Source organism: Balaenoptera borealis (assembly GCF_965194805.1).
Source record: "Balaenoptera borealis genome assembly, chromosome: 19".
In the NCBI taxonomy this organism is placed as follows: Eukaryota; Metazoa; Chordata; class Mammalia; order Artiodactyla; family Balaenopteridae; genus Balaenoptera; species Balaenoptera borealis.
The window spans coordinates 52,795,649-52,821,031 of NC_138878.1; the positions used below are offsets into that span (position 1 = coordinate 52,795,649).

The 25,383-nt window shown below is 50.7% G+C and overlaps 2 protein-coding genes and 1 long non-coding RNA gene across 19 annotated transcripts; 2 read left to right on the forward strand and 1 right to left on the reverse strand.

Moving 5' to 3' along the window:
- The first annotated feature begins 5 nt into the window (after positions 1 to 5).
- HAUS5 (HAUS augmin like complex subunit 5) lies at positions 6 to 17,008 on the forward strand. 13 transcript variants are annotated; one of them, XM_082369599.1, is made up of 19 exons: positions 6 to 162; positions 920 to 982; positions 1,075 to 1,107; positions 1,240 to 1,264; positions 1,863 to 1,968; positions 2,048 to 2,207; positions 3,315 to 3,384; positions 3,476 to 3,558; positions 4,060 to 4,117; positions 4,269 to 4,393; positions 4,580 to 4,661; positions 4,775 to 4,905; positions 5,135 to 5,297; positions 5,515 to 5,595; positions 5,697 to 5,842; positions 6,103 to 6,214; positions 6,292 to 6,424; positions 7,685 to 7,817; positions 7,978 to 9,285. In XM_082369599.1, exons 1-19 carry the CDS (start codon positions 65 to 67, stop codon positions 8,093 to 8,095), a joined length of 1,920 nt encoding a protein of 639 aa, XP_082225725.1. In that variant the 5' UTR covers positions 6 to 64; the 3' UTR covers positions 8,096 to 9,285. The 13 variants fall into 13 exon arrangements, 11 of the variants coding, with proteins under 11 accessions (XP_082225725.1, XP_082225726.1, XP_082225729.1 ...); XM_082369600.1 differs by having other exon boundaries at positions 4,598 to 4,661; positions 7,978 to 8,326; XR_014237981.1 differs by lacking the exon at positions 7,685 to 7,817 and adding an exon at positions 16,985 to 17,008 and having other exon boundaries at positions 1,863 to 2,207; positions 3,268 to 3,384; positions 7,978 to 8,479.
- LOC309617394 lies at positions 16,124 to 17,355 on the reverse strand. Its single transcript, XR_014237983.1, has 2 exons — positions 17,079 to 17,355; positions 16,124 to 16,502 (listed from the first exon to the last, which is right to left on the reverse strand). It is a non-coding gene; the product is annotated as an uncharacterized lncRNA (long non-coding RNA).
- Positions 17,356 to 17,619: 264 nt separating this feature from the next.
- RBM42 (RNA binding motif protein 42) lies at positions 17,620 to 25,063 on the forward strand. 5 transcript variants are annotated; one of them, XM_082369613.1, is made up of 10 exons: positions 17,620 to 17,752; positions 17,989 to 18,133; positions 19,443 to 19,527; positions 19,623 to 19,697; positions 21,212 to 21,277; positions 21,355 to 21,530; positions 22,025 to 22,357; positions 22,676 to 22,793; positions 24,534 to 24,728; positions 24,820 to 25,063. In XM_082369613.1, exons 1-10 carry the CDS (start codon positions 17,625 to 17,627, stop codon positions 24,930 to 24,932), a joined length of 1,434 nt encoding a protein of 477 aa, XP_082225739.1. In that variant the 5' UTR covers positions 17,620 to 17,624; the 3' UTR covers positions 24,933 to 25,063. The 5 variants fall into 5 exon arrangements, with proteins under 5 accessions (XP_082225739.1, XP_082225740.1, XP_082225741.1 ...); XM_082369614.1 differs by having other exon boundaries at positions 21,376 to 21,530; XM_082369615.1 differs by having other exon boundaries at positions 21,379 to 21,530.
- The last annotated feature ends 320 nt before the right edge of the window (positions 25,064 to 25,383 follow it).

Here is a 25,383-nt window from a genome sequence, read left to right on the forward strand (position 1 = left end):
CGTGACATCAGAGGCGGAAGCCACACTTGAAGGAGGGGCGGGAGGCGACGGCTGAGGCGCTGTCATGGAGTTATCGCAGCAAGCGCGGGAACTGGGCAGCTGGGCGGCGGAAGAGATGGAGGCGCCCGTGGCCGCCCGGGCCCCGGAGTCGACGCTGCGCAGGTGAGGGCCGCTCTAGGAGTGAGGACTCCCCACCCTGGAGATAGAGTCCCGGGGAGTGAGGACCACATCTTCATCTAAGACGCGCCGCCCTCCCCATCCCCCTCTGCCCCAGTGAGAATAACCCTTGAGGGCGCCCCGCCCCCCGAGTAGTAAATCCAGGCAGAGGATCCTGAACTGTGTGAGGACGTCCTGGCGGTGACTCCAACACTCCCGCGCCCATCCTGTGAGGCCGCCCAGAGTGAGGTCCCTTGCACCAGTGGGGATCCTCCATGAGTTAGTAATGAAGGCCCCCTCCCGGTGGGGAAACTGGATCTCCAGAGTAAGGCTGTCGCTGCAACACTTCACCACCCACCACACACCCCAGCCCAGCCAGTGAGGACCCTCTGGAGTCAGCAAAGACCACCCCATTGAAGACTGAATATATAGGAGTGATGACCCACAGCTGATAACGAGAGAGCCCTTCCAGGCAGTATAGCCCTCACCCCCACCTCTGGAAGTGACTGGAGATAACCCTCTCCCAGGAGAAAGGGAGCACTCCACCATGGAATGAGAATACCCCTACACCCCGTGAGAAGCCCACCCTCTCAGTGACTGAGAACTCCCCAGGAGGGAATACCTTACCCCCAAAAGTATGGACCCTCCCTCCCCCAAGAGGTGAGAACTCCCTAGTAAAGACCTTACCCCCCACCACCCTGCGAATGAAGATCCTCCACCCTGTGTGACGTCCCAGGCATCCCCTTACATGCTGTTCCCACAGGCTGTGTCTGGGCCAGGGGGCCGATATCTGGGCCTACGTCTTGCGGCATGTGCACAGCCAGAGGTGAGCCTGGCCGCATGAGGGAAGCTGTGGCAGGGGAGAGGACCTAGGCGAGTCCCACAGTAACTCCCCTTCCTCCTACCTCTCCACTATAGGAATGTCAAGACGATCCGGGGAAACCTGCTCTGGTAACTAGTCCTCAAAGCTGTCCCCTCCTGTCTTCCCCAGCCCCCTCCAGCCATGTCCCCGCCCACAGCCTCAACCTCCCATCTCCCCCTGGAAGTCCCTGTCATCCTCTAACTCTGGCCTCACTTCCTCAGGTATGGCCACCAGGACAGTCCGGAGGTGAGAAGCATGTGCTGCAAGATTTTCTTTCATCCAAAAAGAGGACTTGTAGACCTTCTGCTCTAGCCCCAGCCTTGTGCTGGGTGATGCTAGGGTCACTGTGTCACAAAACAGCCCTGATCCCTGCACTCACAGGGCTTACAGTCCAGGGGGAGAAGGCATGCGCTGTGGTTGGGGGGACATGGATATGGGGCATCAAAGCTGGTGAGGTTGGTGGGAGAAGAGACTGGTTTGGGAGAGATACTGAGGCCAATATGGGACCCAATGTGTGCATGGTGCCCAGGTGACATCTGGGGCGGAGGAGGCTTCCAGGAGACCTCAGGACTCCCAGGTGTGGGGCTCAGTGGGGAGATGAGGACTGGGACAGAGACAGGAAACAGGGTGGGAGGATAGATGAGGCAATCCCAGGAGGAAGGAGGGGGACAGGATAGTACCATAGTGCTCTTCTGGTCCTAGAGGTTCAGGCACCGAAACTGCCTAGGGAAAACCCTCTGCCACCTAAGTGGGCAGGTAAAAGACTGCTGCTCCACACAGGGCAGTCAGGCCAGGCCGAGCCCCAGCCAGGCCACGCATCTGACCCTGTACCTGATTCCACCAGGCCCGTCGGAAGCTGAAGCTGGAAGCCGCTGTTGCCCACCTGCGGGCAGAGATCCTGGAGTTAGACCAGAGCCTGGAGCTGCTGGAGCGAGAGACTGAGGCTCAGGGTGACCCATGGGGCTGGATAGATGGGCAGCAGATCGAGGTTAAGGAAAGTACTGATGGCCGCCCCTGTTCCTCTCACAGACATGGCCATGGAGCAGGCCCTACAGAGCATGCAAGACACCCAGCGTCGTGCTCTCCTCCTCCGGGCCCAAGCTGGGGCCATGCGAAGACAGCAGCGTGGGCTCCAAGGTCCCATGCAGCAGCTGCAGAATCAGCTCAGGCATTTGCAGGACATAGAGAGGTAAGCCTCAGGTGTCCAGGGAGCAGCCCCCACCAGGCTGGGTAGACACATTCTTAAAGACCCAGTGCTCTGCCCTGAGCGCTTCTTGAGTTCCAGAATTCTGAGCTCCACTCCTTAAGATTTAATGTCCATGAGGCCAGGAAGTTTTGTCATCTCAGCCACCTGTATTTCCAGTGCCTAGAATAGTGCCAGCTATATATCTAGAACACCAGTGCCGGGGAAAAAACAGTAAACGGGACAGTCCTGCCCTCATGGACCTCACACTGTGATGCAGAGGAGACAGGTGGTAAACTAGGAAACAGACAAACCCTGTAATCATAGGTAGAGATGAGCGCTATGAAGAAAAGGTGATGTGATAGAAAGGGAGACGGAGATCCTACCCTAGGTACGATGGTCGGAGAAGGCCTCTCTGAGGAGGTAACATTTGAGTTGGGGGAGGAATTTCCATGGAGAGGAACAGCAAGAGCAGAGCCCTGAGCTTGGCATGTGGGAAGAACAGCCAAGAGGCCAGTTCAGCTTAAGTTTCGTAGGCAAGAGGGAGAGCGTGAGGAGGTAGGTTGGAGAGGAGGACAGAGCGCTATGGAGGCATTGGAATTTTATGCTCAGGCTGGGTTCATGCCCTGGCTCAGCCACTTACAGCTGTGTGACTTTGGGCAAAGTATTTAACTTCTTTGTGCCTCAGTTTCTAAGTTCTATAGAATGGGGATAATATTAATACCTACTCTATAGGGTAGGTATGATAATTAAGTGAGTTAAATCATGCGGAGTGCTTAGAAGAGTTCTAATACCCATTGTTGTTTTTCTGAGTGTAATGGGGACACATCACATTGTTTTCAAGGGTTTTGAGCAAAACAGTGACATGATCTGTCTGAGGTTTTAATAGGATCGTTGACTACTGGGTAGAGAGCAGACTGCAGGGGGCAAGAGCAGGGAGACCAATGAGGAGGTTGATGCAGTCATCTAGCCAGGAGATGACAGTGGTCTAATTTGGGGGTTGGCCTCTGAGATCCAGGCTAGCTTTGCTGGCAGCAAGAGGGGACACAGACGTCTGTGCTGCCAGCTCCCTCCTCCCAGGAACCTCAGCCCCAACTGCACTCCTCTCCCCAGGAAGGCCAAAGTGGATATAAACTTTGGACCCTTGACATCAGCAGCCCTGAGCCTGGAGCCTGTGGTCCTGGTAAGAGTCCTGGGCCATGGGGGAAAAGGTGGGGAGCCTGGGGTTCAGTGGACCTCTGGGCCCTCCTCATGCTACACTCTCTTCTTCGCAGGGCGATGTCCGAACAGCCTGCAGCCTCCGGACCCAGTTCCTGCAGAAGCTCCTGATGCCTCGGGCCAAGGGAGGCAGCATTCCGTGAGTATCCCTCAACCCCCAAGACCCTGCAAAGAACCTGGGCTTTGGGGGTAGTCACTTGTTAACAGACATTGGGCCTCCGGGCTCTGTTGGCCCAGGCCCTGCCCTGACAGGGCTCCCAGGCTGGGAAAAGAGGGAAACAGACCATCATAGACAGTGACAACCCAGGTAGTTAGGGCTGTCAGAGGGTGGGGAGGCCTGAGAGGTGCAGGAACCCAAATGAAATGCCTTACCCAGCTAAGGAGACAGGATGGGTTCTCTGGTGAGGAGGGTAAAAGGTTGAGAGGGTGTTCCAGGTAAACAGCACACATGAAGGGGCCCAAGACCAGCGAGTTGATATTAAGTGGGGAACTCAAGTCTGACAGGCGTAGAGAAAGAACCTGGTTTCCAATCCTTAAAATGGGGACAATGACACCCCCTACCTTATAGGGTGGTGGTGATCATTAGAGGGTGAATTGATGTGTTCTGTAACCTTCTCTGTCCCCTTCCCCAACTCCACAGAACCCCTCGAGATGATCTCTTTGGAACTTCCTACCAGCAGTGGCTTAGCTCAGTGGAGGTGAGGGGGCTCTCAAAAAGGCCACACCCTCTGCCCCATGATTAAACCTCAGGGTGCCAGGACCTAACTCTTGATCCCTTCCCCTTCTCCATGGAGTCCCAGCTCGCAGCCCTCCTCCATCCTGCCCTGACTTCACTCCTCTCCTCACCAGACACTGCTGACAAACCACCCTCCGGGCCATGTCCTGGCTGCCTTGGAGCACCTGGCTGCAGAGCGGGAGGCAGAGATCCAGTCCCTGTGCAGTGTGGATGAGCTCCAAGATACGGAGATAGCCAGGTGTGGCGTGGACGCTCCCACAGTCGGAGCAGGGCTGGGGGCTGGGTAAATTGGGACAGGTCAGGACCAGGCAGGGTGACCTGCTGATGGGGGTGGAACTGAAACCTAGTAACCAATCCGGCAGGTGGGCTGACATTGGTTACCCCCAAGGGCCCAGGCAAGGGGACAGGTCTCCTCTCTCTGCAGCTCGGCCCCTATTCTCAGCTCCCAGGCCCCAGACCAGCCCAACTCCAGCCAGGCCCTGCCGTCCATGGTGCATCTCATCCAGGTGACCCCCAGGATCCTTCCCAGGACTCCATCCCCTTCCCCACCCACTCGATCCCCTCCCCCAGCCCCCAACCCCAGGGACCATGCCCACCCTGACTCTGTGCCTCGCTCCAGGAGGGCTGGCAGTCTGTGGCTGCACTGGTCACCCAGCGGGGCCCCCTCCTGAAGGACCATCAAATCCTGACCCGGCATCTCCAGGGCCTGATGGAGGACATGGAGAGATGTACCGTGGGATCCAGCGAGAGGTGAGGGGTCTCCATGGGCAGAGGCCTCTAGGCCATCTCTCTCCCAGAGGTTTCGGGTTATTGGACTTTTTCCGCACCTGTGGCTCCTGTTTCTGCATCCCTGCTTGCTCTCCTGGTTTGTCTCCCTGTGCTATGGCTCCTTGTGCATCCTTGCAGATCTGATCTCCCTCCTCCACCGTGAGTCTTAGTCACCTTCCTTCTCCTTTGCTTTTTTCTACTCGTGCCCCAGGCAGGCATTGGTGCTGGGGATCCGGAGCGCTGCCCTGTGGGCAGAACTCAAGGCCCTGCGTGCCATGAGCCAGGAGCTAGAGGAGGCTTCTGGGCAGCGGCAGCTTCTGCTCCAGGAGCTACAGGCCAAACAGCAGCGGATCCTGCACTGGCGCCAACTGGTGGTGAGAGGCGGGACTCCGGGAGAAGTGGCAGGGCCTGGTGGAGGGCCAGAGTGAGGCTGGGACCCTTAAGATCCAGAACTGGGCCTCCTGGTGAGGGGAGGAGGTCAGGGTGAGATTCCCAAGAGGAATCAGGACCTGTGCAAAGGGGTGAGCAGGGGCAGAGGCTGGAAGGTGACAAGGAAAAGCAGCGCATCTCCGTGGCCTCTCTGTTACCTAGGAGGAGACGCAGGAACAGGTCCGCCTGCTCATCAAGGGCAACTCAGCCAGCAAGACGAGCCTGTGCCGGAGCCCTGGGGAGGTGAGATGGGAGCTGGGGCAAATTCTGGGTAGGGCTGGGTCTCCCAGGGAGGGGGCTAAGCAGCCTCACACTGCCCTTCCCATCCCTTTCCTTCCCCACAGGTGCTAGCTTTGGTTCAGCAAAAAGTGGTCCCCACATCTGAGATGGTAGCACCACAGAGCCAGGAGCTGCTTCGGTGTCTAGAGGAGGAAGCCCAGCATCTGCCCCATCTTCTGCTGGGCACCCTGCTGCGGCACAGCCCTGAAGGGTGAGACTGGGCCGTCACCATGTCCCCTGCCGTGGATGACTGTCACTCCCTGGTCCCACTCGAAAAAAACAATTCCAGTCCTCCCAGTGTTCCCGGGCTGCCAGACCTCACCTTCAGGTCCTCAGCCCCATTCTGGAATCCTAGTCCTCAGACCCACCTCCAAGTTCCTGGGCCTCCTGAGCCCAGCTCCCAGCCCCCAGAGCCTCTGGAACCCAAGCCTCCCTCTCAGTGCCCCACCCAACCTGGATTTTCCCCCACAGGTTGCAGCCCCTCCCTACGGTCCTGCCATCCATCCACCAGCTGCATCCTGCATCCCCAAGAGGCTCCAGCCTCATAGTGTTGAGCCACACACTGGGGCTGCCCGCAGGGAAGGTGAGTGCCTGTCCCTTAGGACCCCTCTTCCCACCCCTACCCCCACCCCAGGTGACTGTCCTTCCCCCTTCCTCCAGGCTCCGGAGCTGCTCCTCCCGAAGGCTGCCTCTCTTCGCCAGGACCTTCTGTTCCTCCAGGACCAGCGAAGTCTCCGATGCTGGTATCTGCTCCACATGAAGACCAGCCTGCCGCCAGGACCATCCACCCAGGGTAGGCCTGCCCTGCTTCCTTATCCAGCATCCCAGCCCCTTCCCAGGACCATCAGCGTCCAGAAGAAATCACAAACACCCACTGCTTACACAGTGTGCTGAGTGCTTTGAGCATGCTCACTAGTTTCATCTGCACAGCAGCCCAGGGGTTCTCTCCATTTTACAGAGGAGGGAACTGAGAAGCAGAAGGCTTGGTAGCTGCCCAGACAGCCAAGCTGGGATTTGAATCCAGGCCGTCTAACGTGGGTCTTTGCTCCTAACCATTAGGCAGCACTGCTCATTGAATTGCCAAATACTCATCCATCACCAAACAATAGTATACTTGAGTAGTTAAAAACTGGGCTGTGTAGTTCAACTACCTGGATTCTCTTCTCAGCCCCACCTCTTCCTTGCTGCGTGATCTCCCTGTGCCTCAGTTTCCTCCTCAGTGGAATAAGCATAATCATAATACCTTACAGAGTTGCTGGAAAGATTCAGTCAGGTGACCCAAACAGGGTATTGAGCCATGCCTGGCTGCAGTAAGCACTCTGCGTCTCTGGTGTGATTCCAGTCACCGTTATCTGCACATGCACAGTGTCTAACAGTCCTTACCATGAGGGAAGGGAGTATAAGACCCCAGTTTACAGAGAGGAAGCTGAAACTCAGAAAAGTCATTTATTCCTGGATTCACTCAGCAAGCACTCGCTGCGTATGTGCCATGTGCTGGCCCTGAGAGCTCAATGGGGAAAGAGGTGAGAGCTGTCCAGGAGGAAAGATGGTGTCTCCAGTGGGCCCCGGGGGACAGGTGAGGTTTTACTCTGGAGTAGTAAGCAGAGGCCACAGGATGCACCCCTCAAGTACTAGGCTGAGAGCCTGGGCTCTGTCTTGGGGCTCTGGGGAGCCTTGCAGCGTTCCAAGCAGGAGAGGGAAAGGATCAGGTTTAGGCTGTGAGATCACTCTGGCTGCCATGTGAAGGATGGACCAGTGAGAGGCTGAGGTTTGGGCCCTAGGAGGGAGGCTGGGGGACAAGTAGGGAAGCAGGGAGGACGCTGAGGGTTGGGCCATGGAGATGGAGGGGCCACCAGGGGGAGGGAGGAAGGCATTCAGAATAACGCCTGAGGTATGGTGGGCTTGCACGTGGTAAGAGGACCTGGGAGGAGAGAGAGGATTAGGAGAGATGCTCAGGTGAAGACTAGATGATTGGAGACTTGGTGACCCATTGGCTGCAAGGCACCAGGGAGCCAGAGGATTCATTGCTGCCCGCCGGGTTTCTAACCTGCAGAGCTGCTGCAGATCCGGGCATCCCAGGAAAAGGAGCAGAAAGAGAACCTGGGGCGGGCTCTGAAGCGCCTGGAGAGCCTGCTGAAACGAGCACTGAAGCGAATCCCCGAGCTGCAGGGAGTTGTGGGGGACTGGTGAGAGGGGGACACGATGAGGTGGGGGCTGACTGGCGGAACAGGCAGAACTTAGACTGGGCGGGGGGGGTGCTGATGACAAGCAGAGCATGGTGCTGAGCGGAGGGCAGTGAAGGTCTGGAGGTCCAGGCCTCCCCTCTTATGCCATCCCCTTCTCCAGGTGGGAGCAGCCGGGGCAAGCCGCCCTCTCCGGGGAGCTCTGCCAAGGCCTGTCCCTGCCCCAGTGGCAGCTGCGCTGGATCCAGGCCCAAGGCGCCCTGCAGCAGCTGTGCAGATGAAGAGGTGGCTCAAAAAGAAGTCCAGAGCTTCGCATTTGTTCACCCCAACACTTCACTTCCCTTAATAAGACTTTTGGAAGAAAGCATTGCCTGGATGCATCAGCCCATTGTCTCTACCCACACCTGCCATCCCCCTTCACAGGCTGTTCTGTTCTTCCTCTCAGTTGCCTTGCCACTGTCCTATCATCCCACTAAAGCCAAGAGAATGGGGTACTGTGGGCCCCACCCTACCTGAAACTCTCCTCGTCACTTTTACCCTCAGCAAAAAGTAATCAAGCACCTGCTCTAAGTACTGAGGATCCAGCACTGAAAAAAATGGACAGAAGTCCCAGCCTTCAGGGAGTTGTCATTCTAGGACAGGAGAACAGACCACTGACAAAATAAGTAAGCAAAATATTTAGTATGTGGAAGAACTGCTGTGGAGAAAAAGCGGTTGTAGTGGTGTGATTTTTAAATAGAGGGCTACACAGCAAAGGTGACACTCTGTAAAGGTAGAGAGAGAAGGAAGCACACGGGCATCTGAGGAAGGCTTGCAGAGGGGAAGACTACAGCACATGCAAAGGCCCTGAGTTCAGATGTGTTGGTGTGAGGGCTGAGGAGGCAGTGCAGCTGCTGGAAGAGGGGAAGGTTTAAGAGATGACATTGCCTTCTAGTTTATTATACAGTTTCTTTTGTAAATGTAAAATTTAAATCTCTGAGCCATTTGGAATTTATCCAAATGGATTCAATTTTGTCTTATTTTAAATATGTCTCACTAACACTTATTATAATTTTCATTCAGAGCAGTGATTGCCTCTGAAGGAGGACTGGGTGGCAGGGGTCAACCAAGGAGGAGACAAACTTTCTCGAGTTGGGAATATGTTGTATGTTGACGGTGGTGGGCTTACACAGGTGTATAGATTTTTCAGAACTATTCTAGCCATACTGATTAGATCTATGCATTTCACTGTGCATTATCTTCAACTTATAAAGTAAAACTTTACCTACCTAAACTTCATAAGGTAGTTTTAGGTGATTTGAGATGCCACCTTTTCATACACTAGATTTCCATGGTTAATTGGGCTGCACCTGTGTTCTCTCCAAGTCCATTGTCTGTCTGACTCTTGTGTGCCATCCCCACAGTGTTTTAATTATAAAGGCTGTGTAATACGTCTTAGTACCTGAAATGGCTGATTGCCATCTCGCTCTTATTTTTCAATGTGTCCCTGTCTCTTGCTATGTTTTTCTCTCAAATGAAGTGAACTTTATACCCAATTTGCCTGGTTCCAGAAGAAATACAAACATAGATGGGGGTTTTATTGGGGTTGCAGTTAGTTTACAAATTAGGGATATTTGACATCTTTGAGATTTTAAACCTGATTTTCCACCTCCCTTCCCATATTCCTCTCTTGGCCTCCAGAGCACCCTCACTCTCCCAGTTCTCCTCCTATCCCTGGCTACTCTTTCCCAGTCTTTACACGTTTGCCTTCCTATGTGCCACCTTAGTGTCCCCCCTCCTCTTCATCTCAGCTCCGAGCCACCCCCCTACTGAACATGAGGGTCCTTACCCCCGTCCTTGCTCAATATTTCTCCATAGCACATCTTCTAACATACACTGTTTTACTTTATCTTTTATTGTCCTCAAACAAAATGTGAGCTCCATGAAGGTGAACTCCTCTATAAACTAGAAGTTGGACAAACTTTCCTAAATATGATTTGAAATCCAGATGCAATAAGGGGAAGTACTGACAAAAAAAATAAAAGAAACTTTTACATGGTTAAAAAAAAAAAGCTAAGTAAGAAGAAATGACAAATTGGGGGGAAATGTTCGCAGTTTATAATGTAAAAGGTTGTGTGTGTGTGTGTGTGTGTGTGTAGTGTCAAAGTGGAAAAGAAAAATTCCAAGTCCGTGGAAAAATGGGCAAAATATATGAATGGACAGTTCTCAGAAAATATGCTCAAACTCTGTAAGAGAAAAGCAAATTAAAACCCCACTTTGATACATTTCTCACCTACCAGACTTGGAAAAAGGAAACCTATAATTTTGGCAGCTCCCTCTGTTGGTAAGGCTATGGGAAACAGCACTCTTGATACATCAGTGGATGTGCAATATGGAATATCTGTGGGATAATCTCCAGCAAAACTCTATAACCATTTATTGGACTTCCCTGGCGGCGCAGTGGTTAAGAATCCGCCTGCCAATGCAGGGGACATGGGTTCGAGTCCTTGTCCAGGAAGATCCCACATGCCACGGAGCAACTAAGCCCGTGCGCCACAAGTACTGAGCCTGCTCTCTAGAGCCCGTGAGCCACAACTACTGAGCCCGTGTGCTGCAACTACTGAAGCCCGCGCGCTTAGAGCCCATTCTCCGCAACAAGAGAAGCCACCGCAATGAGAAGCCCGCGCACCGCAACAAAGAGTAGTCCCCGCTCGCCGCAACTAGAGAAAGCCCGCGCGCAGCAACGAAGACCCAACACAGCTAAAATTAATAAAACCCAAAAAATAATAATAAAAGGTTTTTTTAATTAAAAAAAAAACGATATAAGCATTTACTCTTTGCCCAGACAATGCTACTTATAGGAATCTCTCCCAAAGACATACTGGGTGAAATAAAAGTTGTGAGACCTTGTACAAAACAACTAGATCACATTCTTCCGAAAGTCAGTGGGGGTACAGTGGGTATTGTTTTAGATTAAAAGAGACATGACAACCAAATGCAATGCAAAATCTTGATTGAATCAGGGTGGGGTGTTTTAAGTTTTTTTTTTTTTTAAGCATTTGAGTTTGAAAGTACATTTTGGGGGATTTTTTTGGTTTGGAGGATTGTTTTTTGTGGGGTTTGGGTTTTTTTTTTAATATTTATTTGGCTGCACCAGGTCTTAGTTGTGGCATGTGGGATCTAGTTCCCTGACCAGGGATGAAACCTGGGTCCCCCCGCATTGGGAGTGAGAGTCAGCCACTGGACCACCTGGGAAGTCCCGAAAGTACATTAAAAAAATTTTTTTTTTAATTTATTTTTGGGTGCGTTGGGTCTTCATTGCTGCAGGCGGGCTTTCTCTGGTTGCAGCGAGCAGGGGCTACTCTTCACTGCAGTGGCTTCTCTTGTTGCGGAGCACGGGCTCTAGGCGTGTGGGCTTCAGTAGTTGTGGCTTGGGGGGCTCCAGAGTGCAGGCTCAGTAGCTGTGGCGCACGGGCTTAGTTGCTCCACAGCATGTGGGATCTTCCCAAACCAGGGCTCGAACCCGTGTCCCCTGCATTGGCAGGCGCATTCTTAACGACTGCACCACCAGGGAAGTCCCGCGAAAGTACATTTTTGAGTCAACTGGGGAAATTTGAATATGAGAAATGAGAGATTGGTATATGGGATAATACTGTATCTGTATAAAATTTTTTTGATGTGATAATGGTATCGTGGTTAAGTGGAAGAATGTTCTTAGAGAATATGTGTTGAAGTATTAAGGATGATGTCTGCAACCTACTTTCAAATAGTCTTATTGTTCATAATAATACTGATTTTTTTTATTTTGGTAAAATACATAGTTTAAAATTTTGAGACCCAACATCATATATTTTGAAATTATATATTAGACTAAAACAAATATGTAGCTATGCTAATGTTACTGGGGACTAAGTTTTTAATGCAAATGAAAAGAGATACACGAGACTTCCCTGGTGGTCCAGTGGCTAGAACTCTGGGCTCCTAGTACAGGGAGCCCAGGTTCGCTCCCTGGTCGGGGAACTAGATCCCACATGCGGCAGCTGAGAGTTCGCATGCCGCAACTAAAAATCCCGCATGCTGCAGCTAAAAGATCCCGCATGCCACAACTGAGGATCCCGCACGTGGCGGTGAGGACCCCACCTGCCACAACTAAGACCCGGCACAGCCAAATAAATAAATAAATATTTTTAAAAAGAAGAAGAAAAGAGATACAAATATAAAATCAAAGAAGTAATACCCTGTAATCTTTCATTAGAATTGGAAATATTAGAATGAACTCATGGGGTTTTCTCTTTCTAAACTATATATATAATATGTATAATAAATATATATAAATATGTATTTTTTATATATATATATATATATATATGTATATATATATATATATATATTTCCCTAGCTAAGTCCACGGAAAAGCTCTACATATGACAACGCAGTAACAATGAGCAACCCTAGTGCCCAGGTTGTGGCCTCTAAATACCATTTCTGACTCAAAGGAACCAGGGATCCTTGGGGAAGTAGCTGATTCTAGGTCTGGGGCAGGAAATGTGCAAAATGAGTATGAAGCATTTTGTACCAGAGAGCAAGGACGTCCTCCAAAACTACTGGGATTGAGTCAAAAGGACTCAGGAGTCAGTATGAAGGCGTTGCCACTGGCTAAAGATGTGACATTTTGAGCAGCAATTAGAATAACTGCAATGGGGACTTCCCTGGTGGTCCAGTGGTAAAGAATCCGCCTTGCAATGCAGGGGACGCGGGTTTGAACAAAGATCCCACATGCCGCAGGGCAACTAAGCCCGCGTGCCACAACTATAGAGCCCACGCGCCTCAACTAGAGCCCGCGTGCCACAAACTACAGAGCCCACGCGCTCTGGAACCCATGCGCCACAACTACAGAGCCCACATGCCCTGGAGCCTGTGTGCCCCAACTAGAGAGAGAAAACCCGCATGCCACAACTAGAGGGAAGCCCACACACCACAAGGAAGAGCCAGCGCGCCACAACAAAAGATCCCACATGCCTCAGTGAAGATCCCACATGCCGCAACTAAGACACGATGCAGCCAAAAAAATAAATTAAATATAAATAAATAAATAATAAATAAATAAATCTTAAAAAAAAAGAATGACTGCAATGACTTGAAGCACATAAATATGTTTGAAAATGTCAGTTCATATTGATATTCACACACACATTCCTCACTGGTCACCTTTGAAGGGTGTTAGTAACCAACTCATTTCTTTCCCCCCGCCAACATAAAATAGGGAAAGAATCAAGCATTTTCTGTCTTCTTTCCTGTATGTGAACAAGTAACCCAATTCCTGATGAGGATGTTTATAAAAGTCACTAATAATTTCAGAGAGAATGATAAAATTCGAAAACCACTATCTTCCATATGTTAATAAGTAATAGATACAGGTAATGATGATCAAGTGCTGCTAAAACTATTAATGGAAAGGTTGGTTGAGCTTTTTAAAATGGATGGAACAGGATCACACTGCTGATCAATCTTGGCATCACCAAAGGAGGACAACCAGATACCATGTGCTCCTGATGGGATACAGTAGGATTACCTCTTAAGTATTCTTCTACCAAATTAAACCTAAATCTAATCAAGCTTCTGTCACTGCAATAAATAAGAAAGGGAGAGGAGGCAGTGAGGAACAAGTGAAACAACATAATTAGTTAAATCCAAAATGTGAGACGTCCTATAGGACAATTGATCAGTTTCTGCAACAAATAGAAGACAAAAAAAGAGGGCGGGGGGAGAAAGAGAAAGAAAAGAGGGAGGGAGGAAGAAAAAGGCAGGAGAAGGGAAATTTTCAGGTTAAAAAAAGACTTTAATAGGATTTTAAAAGCTGGAACAATTTGAGCAACAAAATAACTAAAGTGGTATTGTATAATAACCGAAAGTACAGAATATCCATGAGTCCATACTGATACAAGTGATTTAATAACGAAATAAAGGGGGTAGAATAGACATCCCCTGTGCAAAAGAATTCCAAATAATTTATGTAGATATCTCACTCTCACGGAGGTGGAGCTTAACTACTCCACCCCTTAAGTATGGGCTGTGCATAGTAACTTCCTTCCAAAGAGCATGAAAAGAGAGTTTTTAATTTTTTTATATAAATTTATTTATTTGTTTGTTTGTTTGTTTTTGGCTGGGTTGGGTCTTCGTTGCTGTGCGCGGGCTTTCCTCTAGTTGCGGCGAGCGGGGCTACTCTTCGTTGCGGAGCGCGGGCTTCTCATTGCAGTGGCTTCTCTTGTTGAGGAGCACGGGCTCTAGGCACGCGGGATCAGTAGTTGTGGCTTGCGGGTTCTAGAGCGCAGGCTCAGTAGTTGTGGCGCACGGGCTTAGTTGCTCCGCAGCATGTGGGATCTTCCTCGACCAGGGCTCAAACCCGTGTCCCCTGCACTGGCAGGCGGATTCTTTTTTTTATTTTATTTTAACATCTTTATTGAAGTATAATTGCTTTACAATGTTGTGTTAGTTTCTGCTGTATAACAAAGTGAATCAGCTATATGCATATATATATCCCTATATTCCCTCCCTCTTACATCTCCCTCCCACCCTCCCTATCCCACCCCTCTAGATGGTCACAAAGCACCGAGCTGATCTCCCTGTGCTATGCAGCTGCTTCCCACTAGCTATCTATTTTACATTTGGTAGTGCATATATGTCCATGCCACTCTCTCACTTCATCCCAGCTTAACCTTCCCCTTCCCTGTGTCCCTCAAGTCCATTCTCTACATTTGTGTCTTTATTCCTGTCCTGCCCCTAGGTTCATCAGAACCTTTTTTTTTTTTAGATTCCATATATATGTGTTAGCATACGGTATTTTTTTTTCTCTTTCTGACTTACTTCACTCTGTATGACAGACTCTAGGTCCATCCACCTCACTACAAATAACTCAATTTTGTTTCTTTTTATGGCTGAATAATATTCCATTGTATGTGTGTGCCACATCTTCTTTATCCATTCATCTGTCGATGGACACTTAGGTTGTTTCCACGTCCTGGCTATTGTAAATAGTGCTGCAATGAACATTGTGGTACATGACTCTTGAATTATGGTTTTCTCAGGGTATATGCCCAGTAGCCGATTGCTGGGTCATATGGTAGTTCTATTTTTAGTTTTTTTTTTTAATTTTTATTTATTTGTTTATTTATTTATGGCTGTGTTGGGTCTTCGTTTCTGTGCGAGGGCTTTCTCTAGTTGCGGCAAGTGGGGGCCACTCTTCATCGCGGTGCGCGGGCTCTCTTGTTGCGGAGCACAGGCTCCAGACGCGCAGGCTCAGTAATTGTGGCTCACAGGCCTAGTTGCTCCGCGGCATGTGGGATCTTCCCAGACCAGGGCTCGAACCCGTGTCCCCTGCATTGGCAGGCAGACTCTCAACCACTGCGCCACCAGGGAAGCCCTATTTTTAGTTTTTTCAGGAACCTCCATACTGTTCTCCATAGTGGCTGTATCAATTTACATGCCCACCAATAGTGCAAGAGGGTTCCCTTTTCTCCACACCCTCTCCAGCATTTACTGTTTGTAGATTTTTTGATGACGGCCATTCTGACTGGTGTGAGGTGATACCTCATTGTAGTTTTGATTTGCATTTCTCTAATGATTAGTGATGTTGAGCCTCTTTTCATGTGTTTGTTGGCAGTCTGTATTTCTTCTTCGGATAAATGTCTATTTAGGTCTTCTGGCCATTTTTGGATTGGGTTGTTTTTTTTATATTGAGCTGCATGAGCTGGCAGGCAGATTCTTAACAACTGCGCCACCAGGGAAGCCCAGGGAGTTTTTAAAAAGTAATTTTATAGTAAAGAAATCTGACAAGTGCTACTTCAGGAGATCAAAGTTAACAATAATAATTCATGTTGATAGTATGTACCCTTGGTATGATATGATGAAAATTGCACTTTACCTCTGTGGTCTCCCCCCCCCAAAAAAAAGCATAACCCCAGCCTAATAATGAGAAAAACATCAGACAGATCCCAAATGAGGAACATTCTACAAATTACGTGACCAGTACTCCTCAAAACTATGAAAGTCATGAAAAAGTAAGAGTAGGAAATTGTCACTGGCAAGAAGAGCCTAACGAAACATGACAACTAAATGTTATGTGTTATCCTGGATGGGATGCTTAAACAGGAAAGAGATTAGGTAAACACTAGGAAAACTGAATAAAGTATGGACTCTAGTTAATAATCATTTTTTTAAGGCATCCTATTCTTTTCTTATAACATCTCTAGCACAGAAGCAAACAAAGTATTTTAACAAAGCATTCATTTATGCTGATTCAAACTGGAGCTTCAAGAAACCAAGGCAAGCGGTAACATTACGTTTTGGTTTTGTTTTTATTTATTTATTTATTTTTGGCTGCGTTGGGTCTTCGTCGCTACATGCGGGCTTTCTCTAGGGCTTTCTCTAGTTGCGGAAAGCGGGGGCTACTCCTTGTTGCGGTGCGCGGACTTCTCATTGCAGTGGCTTCTCTTGTTGCAGAGCACAGGCTCTAGGCGAGCGGGCTTCAGTAGTTGTGGTGCACAGTCTTCAGTAGTTGTGGCTCGCGGGCTCTAGAGCGCAAGCTCAGTAGTTGTGGCTCACGGGCTTTGTTGCTCCATGGCATGTGGGATCTTCCCAGACCAGGGCTCAAACCTGTGTCCCCTGCATTGGCAGGCGGATTCTTAACCACTGCGCCACCAGGAAAGTCCCCTGTATAAAGACATTTTGAGGCAGGGAAAATTGAACTCAGTCTGGGTGTTAGATGATACTAAGATACCCATTTTCTTGGGTGTGAAACTGCTGTTTTTGTTTTGTTTCCTTTTAAATACTCCTTATGTTAGAAAGACATCATGAAGCAATTATGGGTGAACTGATAGACGTCTGGAATTTGCTATAATGTAAAGCAAAAAAATAAAATAAGTATAGACGAAACAAGAAGGGTAGAATATTAGTAATTGTTGAGAGGTACGTGGATGTTCATTATATTATTCTCCCTACTGTTGTGTATTTTTGAAAATATTCATAAAACATTTTGAGGACTAAAAAAAAAGGAGGGGTCAGCTGTGTCCCTAGAAAGCACAGACACCGAAACTATACACGTGACCTTCTGAGGTGACGCATTTGACTACTGTCTCTCGGCCTTTGCATGAACTGTATTCCTCCTACCCAGAATCTCTCTCATTTTCATCTAGCATAAGTTTTCAGACGTCACCTCCTCCAGGAAGCCTGAGTCAGGCACCTCATCTGAGCTTCCCACATCATGTCCCTGGTTTTTCTGGGACTCACTGTCTGGTAGCGTGTCCGTCTACCCCAGAGTGGGCGACCACGGCCCCCAGCTATATCCAGCCTCGTCCAGCCCTGGGATGATTCGGATTTCAGTGTGTTTTAAATCTTCCGGAACGGGCCTCGCGGTGGCAAGGGCGGGACCTCCGAACTTTCCTGAGTTCTTAAAGATCAAGTTTCCACTTCAGGAACGGGGACAACTGACTTCACAGCACTCTCATTAGCCCGTGTTCCTCCATGAAGGCGTGGCTGTCTCGCTCGGCTGCACTCTCATAGACTCAGATTCTTCCGTAAAACTCGTTTTTCCGGCACTCTGATTGGCCTATATTCCTCCTTGGGGCGGGCCCTTCGGGTGTGGCGGGTTCTCATTGGCCCTCGATCCCCGTTGGCGAGCCCCGTTGGCGCATTATGTCATGTACCGGCGCTCGTCAATTTCGCTGAGACGTCATCCGCTGGCGCCCACCCTGACGAAGTCAGAGAGTACACAGCGGAACCGGCGGAGGCGACTGAGCTAAGGCGGTAGTAGCGGCGACAGCGACGGCAGCAGCGATGGCCGGGGCGGGGCCAGCCCCGGGACTCCCGGGTGCAGGAGGACCTGTGGTCCCGGGCCCTGGTGCTGGCATCCCGGGCAAGAGCGGCGAGGAACGCTTGAAGGAGATGGAGGCGGAGATGGCCCTGTAAGGCCCGCGACAGGGCGCGATAAGAGCCGTCCCATAGCCAGAGCCCTGGACCCTCCAGGCCACGATAGGCCCGACATATGGCTCTATCTTGGGGAAATGGGACTTTCGGGATTGTGGGGGCGGGAGTAAGAAGGAGAGCTTGGCAGGGGTGAAGGCGCTGTCGCGATATACCCAGCGTTCCAGAATTGGTGCAATGTCCTGAGCTGTGGTGTCTGTCCTGCCCCCCCCCCCAGGTTTGAGCAGGAAGTTCTGGGGGCTCCGGTTACAGGAATCCCAACTGCTGTGCCTGCGGTGCCCACCGTCCCCACGGTAGAAGCAATGCAAGTCCCAGCAGCTCCTGTGATCCGCCCAATTATCGCCACCAACACATACCAGCAGGTACGGCTGAACTAACGCATATAATAGAGCACGTTGCCTCTGAACACAGTGTTTGTATATAGAGAGCTATTAACATGTTGGCTTGTTGATTAATTAGTGTGACAAATATTTCAGGTGCCGGGCACTGAGAACACAGTAGTGACTAAGACAAACAATATTTCTGCCCTTTGGGAGCTTTTATTCTAGATCATGTTGGCCAGTAGAACTTTCTGCAATAATGGAAATGTTTTGTATTTATTTAAAATTCATATTAAAGTTAAATAGTTCCTCAGTCTCATTAGTCACATTCAAGTGCTCCATAGCTAAGTATATATGAGTAGTGAAGAGAGAGACTACTAAAAAGAGAACAAGTAAATGAAACTTGTTCATTCTCTCAACAGATAATTTTCCAGTGCCTTTTCTGCGCTAGGCACTATTCTAGACACTAGGCATATAGCAGAGAACAAAACAGAAAAACAATCACTACCTTTTTGGAGTTTACATTTTACTACTGAGAGACAGGTCCAAGTAGAGTAAAAAGGGCAGAGGTTTATCAGCGCGATCTGGGAAGGCCTTTCTGAGGAGGTGACATTTACGGAAAGATGTAAAGGGCATGATGGAGGGAACCAGGCAGATATCCGGGGGAAGAGTATTCCCAGCAGAGAGAACTGCCAATGCAAAGGCCATGAGGTAGGTGCATACCTGACATGTTCAAGGACCAGCAGGGAGAATAGTGTGGCTGGAATGCAGTGAGCAAGGGAGAGGGTGGGAGGAGATCAGCACAGAGAGGTGATAGAGACAGATCTAGTAGGACCTTGTTGGTCATCATAAGGACCTTGGTTTTTACTCTGAGATGGGAAGCAGTTGAAGGGTTTTGAGCAGTGGGGTGATGTGATGTGATCCAACTTAGATGTCACCAGGGTCACTCTGGCTGTGTTTGGAGGACAGACTGTAGGGGGCCAGGGCAGAATCAAGGAGTCTGAGGAAGAGGCTACCATAATACTCCAGGCAAGAGATAATGGTGGCTTGGACCAGGGTGGTGGCACGGGAGAGAAGGAGGACACGCTAGACATAATTTCAGGTAGTGCTAAGTGCTTTGGCGAAGATGAAGCAGGATGATGAGAGAAGTTGCAACTGGGAGGGGCTAAGGACACCTTCGGCTAGTGTGATCCCAAAAGCCTCTCTGAAAAGTGATGTTTTAGCTGAGACCTAAAGTTTGATAGATAGCCACAGAGTGCAAAGAATGAAACCCTTGGCCTCCCAGGTGAGCCTGCCAGGGCAGCTTGGGGGCACTGAATCAGGCCCCTCACCTCAGCCTCCTCTCCAACAGGTCCAACAAACTCTGGAAGCCCGAGCAGCTGCTGCAGCCACAGTGGTTCCTCCCATGGTGGGTGGCCCACCTTTTGTGGGCCCAGGTAAGTAAGGAGTGGTGGAGTGAGGGCGGCAGTGTGGTGAAAAAGGGATGCCTGGGACTCTCCTCCAACCATCCTCATCTCTCCCCTCCCAACAGTTGGCTTTGGTCCTGGTGATCGGAGTCACCTGGACAGTCCAGAGGCTCGAGAAGCCATGTTCCTGCGGCGAGCAGGTAGGTCTGGGGCCAGGAAATCCCACATTTCACCAAGCACTCTTGTTTCAACTACTTCACCCTCTCCATTTCATCCCCCTGATGTCATCGTCTTTCTAAAGCATAAACCTGATCGTGTACTTTGTCAGTTTGGCATTAGTAAGGCTTCACTTGATCACTGCAAACCAACCCCCTTACTGTCACTCCTAATCCTTACCCTTTGCTGTGTTTCTTCATAGCACTTCATGCTTTAGAACAGTTGTACAATTTATTTATTATGGTTATCATCTTTTGCTTTCTCTAAAATATAAGGTCCATGCCAGCTAGTAAGTATTACATGCTCTGTTGATGGGATGGACAAACCATCAAACAAGCACCTGTGCTCCTCACCTGGCAGTCAAGACCCTACATCACCCAGCCCCTTGCAGAGAGAGATCCCCATTTCCTCCTCAGGAGCCCCAAACATTGCTGGGATATACCAGCAAGGCTCTTGTTGAGGTCCCTTCTCTCCCCTGCTCATTGTCACCCAACTTTAATCTTCCAAAACCTATCAACTAAACCCAAGTCAAGCTAACGAAAGTCAACTAAAATCTGTCCTCTCCACAGGTCACTCACCCTTACTTTGTGTTGTTGAGATGACCTTTATACACACAATTTTTGTGACGTTAGTATTTCCTTACGTGTATGAAAAGGATATGTGTTCTGTAAAGTTCTGGTATGATCTCTGTTAGATCGTACTTGTTAATTGTGCTACTTAAATCCCGTTACACTTTTTTATCTGATACCTGAGAAGGTTTAACACCTCCTACGCTTTAGTATGGTTTTGATCAAAGTGCATATCTGACCTAGTCCCCTGCCCAGCTTCCAGCCCTGCTGTGGCTCCCCAGTGCCCTCCAGAGGACGTACACGGTTCAGCCAACAAGACTGCTTAGATGCCTGCTGACCTCTTGACCATTCTCCTATGACGCTCTCCAACTCTAACTTCCTCTATTACGATTACACTGAACTGAAAAGGGAAAAATTTTTGTTTATAAATGTTCTCCTTGCTAGTAATATTTCCAAACTCACCCTTTGCCTGACCAACTCTTCATTATCCTTTGGGTCTCAGCTCACAGGTCCCTTTCTCCAGGAAGCCTTCTCTAGTCCCCCTGGCGTAGGTCTTCTGAGCTCCCACTGCTTCCTGGGCTCCCCACTCCCAGCCTCCATCACCCTGCCTGGGCTTTCCCCCATCCCAGCCCTGATCGCTCTGGCTGTCACTCTGGTGATAGGTCTGCTCTCTCCTACTCTGGACCAGGAGCTCCCTTAGAGCCCTTGGTCTTTGGTGTGTCCCTAGCATTGCACAGGACAGGGCCAGGCCCAGAGGAAATCATCAGTGGTAAGCTTTTGGTGAATGAACAAATGAAAAGAGCCCTACATCTCCCAGAAGGCTCCCCAGGCTCTTCTCCAGATTTCTTGGTTCTGAGAGTACCCACAAGCACACACCTTGCCCCAAGTGCCCCAGTCCCCCTTGACACACACCCCCATCTCTCCCACAGCTGCGGCCCCCCAGAGGGCCCCTATTCTGCATCCAGCCTTCATCCCTCACGTGCTGCAGAGAGCAGGTGAGGGGGCCAGGGTCACCATCCTGCCACGTAACTCCTCCCCAAGCCCTCCGATTTCCCCACTAACACCCTGACAGATTCTGCTCTTTCTTCTACAGCAGGTGGTCCTCGTCCTATGGCTCTGCGTCCCCCTCACCAGGCCCTCGTGGGCCCCCCTCTGCCTGGCCCCCCTGGACCACCTATGATGCTGCCACCGATGGCTCGGGCCCCAGGGCCCCCTCTGGGCTCCATGGCTGCTCTGAGGCCTCCTCTGGTGAGTGTGGACAGGGAACTGAGGGTCAGAGGTGCAGTGGGCAGAGAGATCCTCATCCTGGCCGGTGGGCTGTGTCTACCAAGTCTGCCTTTCCCGTGGCTTTTCATGTCTCTGCCTTCTCACTCTCTGACTTTGTCTCTGTCTTTCCCTCTTTCCTTCTGTGGCCGTATCTTTCTGTTTTTCTTCTTTTTGTAAGGAAAGTATAGAGAGAAAACACAAGTTACAGGTGTACTTCTCTCTCTGTATCTCTATTTTTCCTTTGATTGTCTCTGTTTTTCTGTCTTCGTGTCTTTTTTTGTCCCTGTGTCTGTCTGTCTCTCTGCCTGTGTTTCTCTATCCCTGTGTTTGTCTCTAACTAGAGACTCCTTTCCCTGTCTAGGTGTCTCTTGCCTGCTCTCTGGCGCCCAGGCCCTTGCTCTGTTGTATAGGATGTAGGTGGGAGTGAGGTCTGAGCCTGTGATCTGGCCCCCCTCACGCCCTCCTTTTGCCTACAGGAAGAGCCAGCAGCACCCCGAGAGCTGGGCCTCGGCCTGGGGTTGGGCCTGAAAGAGAAGGAGGAGGCTGTGGTGGCAGCAGCGGCCGGGCTGGAGGAGGCTGGCGCAGCGGTGGCCGTGGGGGCAGGGGGCACCCCAGCTGGCCCTGCAGTCATTGGGCCCAGCCTGCCACTGGCCCTGGCCATGCCTCTGCCCGAGCCTGAGCCCCTGCCCCTGCCGCTGGAAGTTGTGCGAGGCCTACTGCCCCCGCTGCGCATTCCTGAGCTCCTGTCCCTGCGTCCGAGACCCCGGCCCCCTCGGCCTGAGCCACCCCCTGGCCTCATGGCTCTTGAGGTAGGCAGGGAGCAGAGCAGTGGGGGCACAGAAAGGGCTGGTTGGGCAGACAGGAGCCCAGGGGCTTCTTCACGCAGAAACACATGTCATCTTCTATCTGTGGAGGTAGGAGGGACCCAGGAAATTGGAGGGGTTGGGAGGACGTGGGGAAGAGGGAGGCAGACACACACACCTGACACCCAGCGGTACATCCAGTGCCCCAGCTATGGAGGCGGGAGGACCGGGCGGGCAGAGGAAAGTGGGAGAACATGAAGGGGGCAGACGGGTCCAGCAGACTCCAGCATCAAGCCCTTTGCACCGCATCCCTTTCCTCTGCAGGTCCCAGAGCCTCTAGGTGAGGACAAGAAGAAAGGAAAGCCAGAGAAATTGAAACGCTGCATTCGCACAGCAGCTGGGAGCAGCTGGGAGGACCCCAGCCTGCTGGAGTGGGATGCAGGTAAGCGGGCTCGAGTGCGGGGTCTGTGCTGCTCCACCCAGCGGAGGCGACCCAGGTAACGGCACTGTTGTTAGCCCACCTCGGGGCGAGCCACACCAGGACAGCGGGCGCAGGCCCTCGCCCGGCCACTGAACAGAACTTGGTGGAGGCGATTGGCGCCTAGGACCTTCTGGCCTCTGTGTCATTCATGAGGGGCCTGGCTTGCTAAAAGTGAAAGAGCATTCTTTTGTCTCCTAACTTTTTATGAAAAATTTTAAATACTGAACTGCACAGTTAACAACTATATATCTACCACCTAGATTCAGCGATTAACACTTTGCTGTATTCACTTTAACCCTCCATGTGTTTGTATCTTTTTGGTTTTTGCTCAGTCATTTGAAGTAAATTATAAATGAAGTTATCACTTCACTCCTAAATACTTCAGTATTCATCTCCTAAGAAAAGTGATATTTTCTTTCATATCATTACACGATTAACACATTAAAGAAAATTAACAATAATTCTGTGGCATCTCATATTCTGTTTATATTCATATTTTCCCAGTTGTCCCCAAAGTATATTATAGCTGTTTTTCCCCTGAACGAGGATACATGCAGTTTTGTGTCACTAGATTATTTTTTAATGAGAATTGTCTCCTTCCCACTGCTTTGTCTTATGTATAATAGTTTTTTGAAGTGTTCAGACTGGTTGGTTTGTAGAAGGTCCCACCCTCTAAGTTTGTCAGATTATTTCTGCCTGGGGTAAACTAACTTGTTCTCAAAGAATGTCCTCAGTCACCACCAGAGCTATGGGGCAACCACAGTGGTAGCCAAGGAGAGGGGCCTACCTCCCATCCTAGTCCTTGACTTCTGCCTCTTTCCCTGGGACCGTCTACCCACCCCAGGCCAGAGCCATGGCAGCGCCGGCCCAGATGTGGCCAGTGCAGGCTGTAGGCCCTGGTTCTGTGACCTTGGGCAAGTCACTTAGCCCTTCAAGTTTCATTTTCCTCATCTCCAACAAGGGGATGGTAATAGTATATGCTCATGGGGGAAGGGATTCTTTGGGCTTGAGCACATTTGGTCGAGGCTCAGGCCCAGCCCAGGGGATATGTCCAGGAATGGCAGCTGAAGTTGGCCTTGGAGAAGAATCAGGCAGTATGTTCAGGTTTCAGGGACTCAAGAGGGATTAGAGTGGGCTTTGCAGAGGAAGCAGAGCTGAGGAACGATGAAGTCTGTGGTACCGGGGTGCCATTATGGGAGCCAGTGGGTGTCAGGCGCCCAGGGAATGTCCATGGGGAGGTGTTCAGGAGACCAAAGGATGCTGTGGGCTTAGAGGACAGGCCAGGGCTGGGATGACGAAGGTAGGGGCTTCATCGTGGGAATGGGTGAGCTGGCCCTGGGCTGGGGCAGGGCAGGGCAGTTAGTTAAAAGTGAGGACTCTGGAGCCAGATGCCTGAGTTCTTGTCCCAGCTCTGCCGCTTCCTGATTAACTTGGGGCGGGTGACTTGACCTCTCTGTGCCTTGGTGTAAAGGGTTGTTGAGAGTGCCAGTTGTGTTAAAACCTCATGGGTGCTCGGCAGAGAGCCTAGCACAGGGTAAATGCTATACAGGCATTGGCTGTTATGACCAAGAGGGCCCCAGGCAGAGACTGCTGGGCATACAGAGGAAGAGGGCTTGGTGATGTTTCCAGAGAAGGTGGGGTCATTTAAATAAGACTGGGCCAGACATCTGTATCCTCTGACCTCCTCTCTCCCAACCCCAGATGACTTCCGAATCTTCTGTGGGGATCTGGGCAATGAGGTGAATGATGACATCTTGGCACGAGCCTTCAGCCGCTTCCCATCCTTCCTTAAGGCTAAAGTGATCCGCGACAAGCGCACGGGCAAAACCAAGGGCTATGGCTTCGTCAGCTTTAAGGACCCCAGCGACTATGTGCGCGCCATGCGTGAGATGAATGGTGGGTGCAGCCTTCCCTGGGGTCAGTGGGCATGGCAGGCATCTGGCCTGAGCCTGACCCCAAGCCTGATCATGAACCCTCCCTCCCACAGGGAAGTATGTGGGCTCACGCCCCATCAAGCTGCGCAAGAGCATGTGGAAGGACCGGAACCTGGACGTGGTGCGCAAGAAGCAAAAGGAGAAGAAGAAATTGGGCCTGAGATAGGGTCTGTGGCCGGGCACCCGCTCCCACCCGGCCGGGCGCTGGCTCCTCCCCACAATTCTTTGGAAAATCCTCAACTATCCACCCACCCATCCTCCCCAAAACCAGTTTCAATAAATTTACATTCATTTCCATCCTTGGCTAGGCTTGGAAGCACTCGTTGGGGGACAGGGCTTAGCATCCCCCACTCTGGGAATAGTGGGGAGCCTTGAAAGTTTACTCAGACGAACATGCAGATGGGCATTTTTCGGTCCCTGCTGCATGCCCCTTACATCTTCTTGAAACCTCTTAAGTGCACGTCCAGTGCAGCCTGTTCCACAGAGGAGGAAGTAGAGGCTTAGGGCAAGGCCGAAGCCAAGCAGAGGCTCAAACCTGTGGTCTTCTGACTCCACCCTGTGTTCTCAGCACCAAGATAAGGGGGTCTTCTGGGCCCTGCCCTTCTGGAGCTCACAGC

What these genes read in the sequence shown, in the direction of transcription:
- HAUS5 (XM_082369596.1), top strand. Translation starts at nt 65, where the DNA reads ATGGAGTTATCGCAGCAAGCGCGGGAACTGGGCAGCTGGGCGGCGGAA. An exon ending in CCGGAGTCGACGCTGCGCAG is followed by an intron (nt 163 to 919) that starts GTGAGGGCCGCT and finishes CTGTTCCCACAG; the next exon opens with GCTGTGTCTGGGCCAGGGGG. An exon ending in AGTGGCTTAGCTCAGTGGAG is followed by an intron (nt 4,118 to 4,268) that starts GTGAGGGGGCTC and finishes TCTCCTCACCAG; the next exon opens with ACACTGCTGACAAACCACCC.
- RBM42 (XM_082369613.1), top strand. Translation starts at nt 17,625, where the DNA reads ATGGCCGGGGCGGGGCCAGCCCCGGGACTCCCGGGTGCAGGAGGACCT. An exon ending in ATGGAGGCGGAGATGGCCCT is followed by an intron (nt 17,753 to 17,988) that starts GTAAGGCCCGCG and finishes CCCCCCCCCCAG; the next exon opens with GTTTGAGCAGGAAGTTCTGG. An exon ending in CCACCAACACATACCAGCAG is followed by an intron (nt 18,134 to 19,442) that starts GTACGGCTGAAC and finishes CCTCTCCAACAG; the next exon opens with GTCCAACAAACTCTGGAAGC.